Here is a 10,415-nt window from a genome sequence, read left to right as displayed (position 1 = left end):
TAATTTAGTTTCTATAAAACATTTTATAATTTAATAGAAAAAGCACAATTTGTCAAATAAAATACATCTTTATTAGATTAGGTATATATTTTCCTCCGTTTCTTAGTATCATTTTTTAAGAAAAATTTGTTGTTTTCTAATTGCCACTTATAAAATTTAAAATAATATTAATTATAAGTTTGTCAAACTTAATCATAAATAATTATTAAATAAAGAAAAAAATTAAAAATATTATAGATAAAAAAAATATTATTTAAAAAATAATAATAATAATTGGATTTGTTATTACAAGTAAAAAGTAAAAAAAAAAACATTAAAAATCAATAGAGGGGTAATAACTTTACAAGGTCAATCTTCAAAATTCATCTCCTATTTTCTTCCATTTGTTTAAAGAGAAAACAAACTGGTACAGCGTCATACAATTAGAATCCAAAGGAGTGTGATTGAGCTAGCTACTGCGACGCGATCATATTTCTCCCAATCTTCTCTACAATCAGGTTAATTCATCATCTTTTCTCTTATTATTTCATTTTCTTTAACGTTAATCATTCTCTTCTACCAAATTCTAGACTTTGCGGCGAGAAAAAAAGGTTTTCATAATCTTCAGAGGTTTATGCGATGGAAAGTAACTTATCGGCTCAACAATTAGTTGGATCAGATATACATGGATTCCACACATTGCAAGGTTCATACTCAACTTTCTCTCTGCTTATGTGCTGTTTGTCTTTATGCTGCTTAAACAAAATGGATTTTTTTTTAATATGTAAAACAACTTTAAGATTTTAGATTTTTCTTGTGCAAATTTAAGTGTTACTTGCTACTTTGTGTAGTATCTTATTCAGATGAAGAATTTTAGTTTTTTTAGTGTATATGAGTAGGGAGCTGGTAAAGAAAATTAATATGTTTGGATTGATGGACTAGAACGGAGTGGAGCGGAGCAGAATGGAGTTGAGATTCCATTATAATGTTTGTGTATTTTTTTATAATTTGACGGAACAAAATAGAACAAATTAGTTCATTCTATTGCAAACTTCCTAAATGGAGGAATCAAAATTGAAGGATTGGATGAAATAGGATGAAATGGATTTCATCATGTTCCATTCCTCTCCATCCATTATTTGCAAATTCAAACAATGAAATTTGATTATATACTACTTCATGCCATTCCGTTCCATCACATTCGACCAATCCAAACATAAAGTATTTGAATATGCAGAAGTGGCTCTAAATTTTCATTCAATATGGTAGAATGGTGTAGAAATCCATTCTTTTTAATATCACGTTTGAAGTATGATGTTCCCTTTTTCTTCTTCTCATTGCAAATGTTAACTGCACTTCCTATTACATTGTCATTGATCAATATTAAATTGTTTTTGTTTACATTTTGGTCTGAATTTTTATTTTATTTTATATGTTCTAGAGCTGGATGTTGCGAGCATTATGGAGGAGGCAAGAACAAGGTGGCTTCGCCCCAATGAGATTCATGCCATGCTTTGTAATCGCAAGTATTTCACCATCAATGTCAAGCCAATGAATTTGCCCAAAAGTAATTATCTGTTGCTATTAGTAGTAGTCTGATGTTTGTGCAGAGATATGCATCATTTTCATTCATCCCTACCATTCATTTTCTCGTATAATGCTTCACATCTCATCTCATCTCATCATATTGGTTCCTGTTTTTGTAGTCTCTACTTCTTAATTTCTATAATACAGTTTACCTGCAGATAACAGAAAGCAGTCTGTGATAATTATGTATCGCAGCATTTCACGATTTGTAGCTTCTTTTGTAACCCTCTGCATTTATCTTAATGAGATTTGTCTCGTAAGGAATAAAAACAATGCACCTGTCAATTGTATATATCATGAACAAAGCAGTATATAATGTCCCACTGCAAATGATTTCTCAATAGTGTGAATTATAGAGCAATATGTTTTTGTTATTAACAGTTAGATGTGTCAAATTTCCAATAAAATGTTTCTTATGATTACTATTACTACTTTTGTGTATAAACAGGTGGTACTATTGTATTATTTGACCGTAAGATGCTTCGGAACTTTAGAAAAGATGGACACAACTGGAAAAAGAAAAAGGATGGAAAAACTGTTAAGGAAGCTCATGAGCACTTAAAAGTGAGGATTTTTCAATTTATTGAGTATTTACATTTGTGTTAATTTAAAGTTTATGATATCAACTAGAAAGTTGTATTCAGTTTCTTCATAACATTGTACAGGGATGTTATTTGATCTATTTAATGTGCTATCTCCGCTTTGTATGTTCTACAGTTTTCTTACAATGATTCGATTACACATGTATCATTGTTAATTGTTTCTGGTTAATATTTGAGGAATAGATTATGTTTCTTCTCTTAATCTCACCATTCATCAGACATGATTACAATGTTTATTATGCATGATAATATTTCCTTCATCCAATTTTGCTATTATTTATTCTGATTATAGATTTGAGTGATTAATATCGTATCATATCTGATTTCTGATCATTCTTTTCTTTTCTCCATCAATTAGGTTGGTAATGAAGAAAGGATCCATGTATACTATGCACATGGTCAAGATAACCCAAACTTTGTCCGTAGATGTTATTGGCTGCTTGATAAGTATGTAAACCAATTGTTAACTTAACTATTAGGCCCTGGCTCCAACATGTTATGCATTTCCACATTTCTGAATTATATTTTAGTAATGGTGCTTCTCAAATTCTTGTACCTATTGGTTTGAGAATATAATTAGAATAACTTTGCATATAATATGTGACTTAAAATTGTTTGCATCATCTTGTTTTCAGGAGTCTGGAACACATAGTCCTAGTTCATTACCGTGAAACACGTGAGGTTTGTGTAAATCACTTGCTTTTCCTTCCAAAAAGTCTAAATTTACCTCAACCATTAGTTATTTATGCCACTGTGTATATTGTTTTAGCTGAAAGAAAGACCATATTTGTATGCTGTCCTTAGTCAGTTTGTAACTCATTGATCCTCGGGTTGGTAACTAACCATTTGAACATGTCTGGACTCTGGATACACCAATAATCAACTTCCATTTTTTTTACAGAAAAAATGTATTTTCAATCGGTCTGGTTGGAAATTTAATTTGTTCTTTGTATCCCGTGCGCAGTCTCTTTTGTTTTTGGGTGTTAAGAAGCAGCTTGTGTACCTTTGTTTACCGTTACATGCCTGAGAAGGTATAATCCAAGTCCAACATTGGATTTGTTAGCTTAACAGATTTGATTATTGATATAAGCTTCAAAATTTGATTAGTACTACAAGCGTGATAACCATTTTATTTTAGGTCTCATGTTTTGTCTTATTTCATGTGTTGATGATAGTTTCTCAATTAAAACAATTTTATATTATAAAAAGTATTTATGAGCTTAATAGTTGTAATTGTATATGGCTAGGTTAAATGAAAGTGCCTCTGAAAAATTGGGACGCAGAGGCTAATTTTGATTTTTGCCACAAGTTATTGTTTATAAAACTAATAAACGTTGCTATATTTTCCCCTCTAATTGGTTCTAGGGAAATTTATTCAAACTATCTTACAATGTTGACTTAGCCATCGTTATTGCGGATAATAGTCTGCATTAAAATTAACAAGTATAGTTTTATGTGCACGCCATTATCAAAAGCTAATTTTTTGTTGAACTGCTAATATGACTCGGCTCTTTAAAAGAACTGAAGGTTGTTTCTTGCTACAATATTAAAAAGGGATGCATAATTATGTATATCCCACTCACTGTTTCATTATTATGTTGAAATTTGTGTCGATTTCATCTTCCAGTCTTTTGGAAATTTGAAAGTTTTAGTTCTTATGTTTTCTCGATAAACATAAAACATACTTTTGGAAGGATGTCTACCTAACTCATCAGTGCTAGGATGTTGATACTTGATTTCTATCTGTGTAAGACACTTAAAAGCCATATTTATAATTAGACATAAATCCATGCTTAATGTGCCGTTTACGCTTTAAAACTTGATTATGAGAATGAACCAAACATTGCTTTGTAATATTTTATGAATTGTGGCTCATGATGCAGTTTCAAGGCTCTCCCATCACTCCCGTAAATTCAAACTCTACTTCTGCCTCTGACCCAACTGCACCATTGATTTTGTCGGAAGAAATAGATTCAGGGACCAAAACTGCATATGCTGGTGGTGAGAAATAACTTTTAAAATATTGCATTTTTTCTACTTACAAATTAGATTTCTGAAAGTTGAGATGTCAACGAGGTGGGGCAAAGGCAGGGAATACTCCCTCGATCTCTTTCCTGGTTCCTCATACACTTTATTCCATCCCTGTCCCCCTTATTGATCCCCCGTCCCCATCCTTGCGGGTTCCCATGAATTTATGTGGAGACCCGCAAGCATAAAATTGAGCAAAAAGGCTGCTTTTAGTTTACACAACTTATTATTTAATAATGAGAAGAAAACCTGTATATTTCTGACAGTTTTCTTTAAAAAGATAATTGCACATAAATTCCTTCGAACACATTTTTTTCTGCTCATATTACCAAAGAAGCAGAATATATATGTTTTTTCTGCTCATATCATCATAATATATATTTTGGGTCAAATTGTTGATGCCTAGATTGTATGGAAAAATATACTAAATGAACTGTTGGCAACATTATTTTATATATATTTTTTCTAGTAGATACTATAATTATCTTTACTGGACAAGTTATATATTATCCTTCCTTCTGTTTTGGAGATGAACAGATATTAATAACAATATAACAGCCAAAAGTCACGAACTGAGGCTTCATGAGCTTAATACACTTGAATGGGATGAGCTAGTTGTTGGGAACGATCTTAACGCCTCAACTGTACCTAATGGAGGTAAATGGTGATTGATTATGCTTTAACACAACCAGTTAGATACATGTTTGGAAAGCACCATATTCATTTATTTTTATTATAATTTTGAATTATCTTTTTGCAGGAAAAATTCCATATTTTGATCAACAAAATCAGATTTTACAGAATGAAAGTTTTAGCAATGTAAGAAAAGCTTGTTTCTTTTTCAATTTATATTCTTCTCCTTTGCTTCTTGTTTCTTTTTTTCCTTTCCTTTTTTTGGAGATTCTCGCCCTGTACCCACAAAACTGGCTTGTAGGGTGAGGATCGCTCCCACTTATAAACACATGTTCGGGTCATAGATTGTCCGATGTGGGACTCTTAACACCCTCTTTCAGGCCCTGAATTTGTGTCTAGGGCGTGGAACTAAATGGTGGGTGACCCAATGGATCTTAAACGAGACTCTGGTACCATCTTAAAAATGCGTGGTTGGGTCTAACTCAACCCTACAAAACCGACTTGTAGGGTGACGATCGCCCCCACTTATAAACACATGTTCAGGTCATAGATTGTTCGATGTGGGATTCTTAACATATACATATGACTTTTCCCACCAGGCAGGCAGCAATGCATCTACAGAAGTTCGTTCTTTCAATATTTCAACTCAGCCAATTCCAGGGAGCTACAGTGTTCCATTCAATTTTCCAGAAAGTGCTACTCTTCAGACAATTGACAATCAAGGAAATCAAAATGAGCCGAGGAACCATCATGTCCCTTCAAGTGGCGTTGATTCATTAAACACTTTGGTCAATGACAGATTGCCTATCTCTTCAATTGGTGTTGATTCCTTAAACACTTTGATCAATGACAGATTGCAAAGTCAGGACAGCTTTGGAATGTGGGCGAACCAAATCATGTCTGATTCCCCTTGTTCAGTTGATGGTTCGGCTCTTGGATCCTCAATTTCAACCGTTGACAAATCGTATTCATCTTTAGTAGTGGAAAATCAGCAACCTTCCCTTCCAGAACAAATATTTAATCTCACCGATGTGTTCCCTGCATGGGTGTCTTCCACAGAGAAATCAAAGGTTTCCCTTTCCTTTGTTTGTGTATCTACGTACTAGCAATTATATCTACAATAGTTGTGACTAATATACAAATCGATTTCTAGCTTCTAGTTGGTTCTGATTCCTCAGTCCTTTCGTTCAATCTTAGCTGTAGAATTCCAAAGCTATAAACTATGTAATATAAGCTCCATGCACATTTTAATGCGTACAATTGAAGCATAAGCACAGACACGGACACCCACTGACACGTTGACACCAGTAATAATTTTAGAAAATTGAATTATTGAATGTAAATAAGAGAAGTTATTAAAAAAGATCTCGAGATTTAACGATTTGAATAGAAACATGGTCCTGGATAGAACATTATGGTGAAAATTGATCCATGTAACCTACTCCATTTAATGGGATAAGGCTTGGTTGTTGTTGTGAATTATTGAATGTAACCACATTTTCCGTACACCAACTCATGTTGGACAGCGGATATGCTTTCAGTATGAACTATTGGTGTTACATACGTATATAAATCATTATCAGAGTCGGTAAATAAATGCTGTAAGACCAATTCATATGCTTACTACCTATTATTTTACAGTTGTTTCTAAGCTTTCTAGGTTCCTTCACTTCTTGCAGATCCTAGTGACTGGACTCTTTCAAATAGACTATCTACACCTCTCAAAGTCCAATCTAACATGTGTCTGTGGTGATGAAGTCGTTCCTGCAGAAATTGTTCAGGATGGGGTATACCGATGTTGGGTACCACCGCATTCTCCGGGATTCGTGAATCTCTACTTGAGCTTAGATGGCCATAATCCTATCAGCCAAGTTGTTAATTTTGAGTATCGTACTCCTGTTTTGCACGCTCCAGTTACTTCTGTGGAAGAAAAGAACAACTGGGACGAGTTTCAACTTCAGATGAGGCTTGCTTATTTGCTTTTTGCTAAACAGCAAAACCTTGATGTCTTCTCTAGTAAAGTATCATCTAGTAGATTAAAGGAGGCAAGGGAATTCTCCTTAAAGACGTCATTTATTTCCAATACTTGGCAATATTTAATGGAGTCAACTTTAGATAACAAAATTCCATTTTCCCAAGCAAAAGATGCCCTGTTTGGAATTGCATTGAAAAACAGATTAAAGGAATGGCTTTCGGAAAAAATTGTTTTAGGATGTAAGACTACTGAATATGACGCACAAGGCCAAAGTGTCATCCATTTGTGTGCAATTTTGGGATATACATGGGCGGTTACTTTATTTTCATGGTCAGGCTTGTCGCTAGATTTCCGGGACAAATTTGGATGGACTGCTCTTCATTGGGCCGCATATTATGGAAGGTATAATGCACAAACACCCCAATTGCTTAAACCTGTTAAGTATCTGTTATAAAAACCATTCATATGTGTTTTACCTAATTGTGTATGTATTTAGGTAAAGTATGCTGCTGGAACTTTGAATGAAATATTTTGCTCTATCTTACTGTATTTGATATAAAAGTTGTGCCTTCAGGGAGAAAATGGTTGCAACTTTATTGTCAGTTGGGGCGAAGCCAAATTTGGTCACAGATCCAACTCACCAAAACCCTGGTGGATATACTGCCGCTGATCTTGCTCACACGAGGGGTTATCATGGCTTAGCAGCTTATCTTTCGGAAAAGTCTCTAGTTGAGCAGTTCAATGACATGAGCTTAGCTGGAAATATCAGTGGCTCACTAGAAACTAGCACGGATGATCCAGTAAATTCCGAGAACCTTACTGAGGAGCAGCTCTACCTGAAAGATACATTGGCAGCTTACCGGACAGCCGCTGATGCAGCTGCACGCATACAACAAGCATATAGGGAACATTCCTTAAAGTTACAAACGGAGGCGGTTGAGTTTTCCAGCCCAGAAGCTGAAGCACGCAAAATAGTTGCAGCAATGAAGATTCAACATGCCTTCCGCAATTTTGAGACCAAGAAAGTCATGGCTGCTGCTGCTCGCATACAATATAGATTCCGTACATGGAAGATTCGCAAAGATTTCCTCAACATGCGCCGTCAAGTTATCAAGATTCAAGTAAGAGCTAGAGCTACACTTTCTGCCCTCACCATTAACAATTTTTCTTAGTAAGACATGTTATTTATTTGTCATTCTTAAAGTGATCAAGTGACTCGAGATTGATTTCATTTGGCATAAACATTAATGCGACTTTATTCACCAAGTATGGGCATAGTTTAGCTCATCATAGATCCTTTCGTCAGTCGGTTCATACAGATGAGATTTAACAAATTAATTGATACAATGCAGGCTGCTTTCCGGTGCTTTCAACAACGGAAACATTATCGTAAAATTCTTTGGTCAGTTGGTGTGGTTGAGAAAGCACTGCTACGTTGGCGTTTAAAGAGAAAGGGCTTCCGTGGGCTCCAGCTTAATACTGCAGAAACAGAGGGAGATCAGAATCAGCAAAGTGATGCAGAAGAGGAATTCTTTAAAACTGGTAGGAAACAAGCTGAAGAACGCGTTGAGAGAAGTGTAATACGAGTGCAGGCTATGTTCCGTTCCAAGAAAGTGCAAGAAGATTACAGGAGGATGAAGTTGGCACTTAATCAAGCAAAGGTAACATCTAATTTATTTGTTTGATCCGTCATAGGAATAGGAGGATTTGCTTTTGCGCCGCGTGTGTTTTTACGTGTAGAATATTCCTTTGTGCAGATGGAACGGGAATATGAAAAGGTGATTAGTACTGAAGTTGACATGGGATTGAAGAGATAGTTTAGTGAAGACATAGTTTAGTCAAAGTTCTTAGAAATGTGAAGGGAGGTTGAAGCTGTTTTTGTATATCAAATGGAGTTTGTAAATTCCCTTCTTTAACATCCTAGAATGGATTATGTATGAAGTTTTCATGAGTGATTGGCCTCTCTATGCCGTCCCAAAGTTGTATAAACAGAATAGATAACACCAAAAAGCTTGGTATGGCGATGTTAATGGGCTTCTCCATTTCCTCGCACACGGTTGCACCTCAAAAAAATCAGAGCTGAAGCAACCAAAAATCAGTGACTGAGAACTTTTTTTCATATTTGTATTGATATAAAGCTATTTCTCGCCAACATATCTTAAATATTAACCCTTGTGCAAAAACATTTTTACTTTTAGTATAATACACATTATACATTCAGGTGTGCTATGTTGACACCAAATTTTGATACATCACCATAGTGTTTTTTAAAAAATAAATAATATATTTTTATAGTACATAGGTGCGTGAATAGTATTTGTGAATAGTGTTTGTGAATTGTGCATGGGTAATGATTTTTTATAATAAAATATTTTTTATAATGAAATAAAGTTGATTAATAAAAGATAAAAAATTCATTAACAAAGTGATAAAGTTAGTTTATAAACGTTCAAATATTAAAAATATTTTTTAATAATAAAACAAAATTGATTAATAATGTATGAAATGTTGGTTAATAAAATTATGAATTTGATTAAGTGCTTTTAATTTGAAAAAATATTTAAATTTTTAAAAAACATTATTTTATTATTATTATTATTATAATAATATTTCACTATTTATTGTATCTGTGAACAATGTTTACAACAATGATAGGTATAATCTTTATGTCAAAATAACATGTCTGCTACATATTTATAGGTTATGGGTATGTAAGGAGCGAGGGATACAAACAAATATTATTTAATAAATTAATTATGGATATGTGCAGAGTGTACAAAACTACAGAAACTCTATCTATCCGATCATTACAATTAACATTAAAATCTAAAATAATTTTTTTCTATTTTGTGTTGATTTGAAAGTAATGTTTTAAAAATCGGACCAAACCGTCCGGTTGGACCGGGAACTGGAGATGAATTCGGTTGGATCAACCTTTCAAAATCGCTAGTGGGTCAAAATCGAAGTAAAACCGAAAAAACCGGATTGAACCGTCCGAAACCATTTGAACCAAAGAACCGGAGCCGGTTTTAAAAAACCATCCGGTTTAAAAAAATGCATCAAATTGATCATTTTTTTAATTTTTAAAAATTTTTAATATGTTAATTTCAAAATTTAACCTACATTCTCAATCAAGCAAAAAAAATCCGTATTTTTTTATAATCATACGAACTTCTAAATTTTGTCATTCCATTATAATTTTGCTTTCAGCCATATTTCATCATCATCACGATGTCCCTTTCAAATATGGTCAATATATTCAACTCAATGTTGATTATCGTTCAAGTCAATATTGTTTTTTTTTGTCAATTAAGATTCATTTATCGTAGTTCAACTCAAATCCGTTTGATTTAATAAATTATATTGTATTATATTATTTATTCTTGGTATTTTATCTTATTTAATTTAGATATTCTTAATTATTTAAATATTATTTTAGTTATTATATTTTTTTATTTTTATTTTGGTTTGAATTAATTTAACTTAGTTTATTTTAATTCTTTAATTTGGTCCAATTATTCTTAAATGAATGTTGAAGTGAAGTATAAAACTATGTTATATTATTATATGAATTATCGATATTGTTGTATTAAATTTATAATAAATTTTTG

General features: G+C 33.1%; 1 protein-coding gene across 3 annotated transcripts; it reads left to right on the top strand.

The window, feature by feature from the left end:
• The first annotated feature begins 344 nt into the window (after window positions 1–344).
• Window positions 345–8,956, top strand: LOC127073227 (calmodulin-binding transcription activator 5). Of its 3 annotated transcripts, XM_051014357.1 has the most exons (14): window positions 345–497; window positions 570–685; window positions 1,421–1,546; window positions 2,015–2,130; window positions 2,527–2,615; window positions 2,804–2,849; window positions 4,052–4,169; window positions 4,734–4,853; window positions 4,957–5,015; window positions 5,429–5,899; window positions 6,509–7,206; window positions 7,379–7,925; window positions 8,157–8,465; window positions 8,562–8,956. In XM_051014357.1, exons 2-14 carry the CDS (start codon window positions 619–621, stop codon window positions 8,619–8,621), a joined length of 2,826 nt encoding a protein of 941 aa, XP_050870314.1. In that variant the 5' UTR covers window positions 345–497; window positions 570–618; the 3' UTR covers window positions 8,622–8,956. The 3 variants fall into 3 exon arrangements, with proteins under 3 accessions (XP_050870314.1, XP_050870316.1, XP_050870317.1); XM_051014359.1 differs by lacking the exons at window positions 345–497; window positions 570–685; window positions 1,421–1,546; window positions 2,015–2,130 and adding an exon at window positions 3,133–3,199; XM_051014360.1 differs by lacking the exons at window positions 345–497; window positions 570–685; window positions 1,421–1,546; window positions 2,015–2,130; window positions 2,527–2,615 and adding an exon at window positions 3,070–3,199 and having other exon boundaries at window positions 2,837–2,849.
• Window positions 8,957–10,415: the final 1,459 nt, after the last annotated feature.

Source organism: Lathyrus oleraceus, chromosome 4, assembly GCF_024323335.1.
Source record: "Lathyrus oleraceus cultivar Zhongwan6 chromosome 4, CAAS_Psat_ZW6_1.0, whole genome shotgun sequence".
Lineage (NCBI taxonomy): Eukaryota > Viridiplantae > Streptophyta > Magnoliopsida > Fabales > Fabaceae > Lathyrus > Lathyrus oleraceus.
This window is presented reverse-complemented; position numbering and strand designations above follow the sequence as displayed.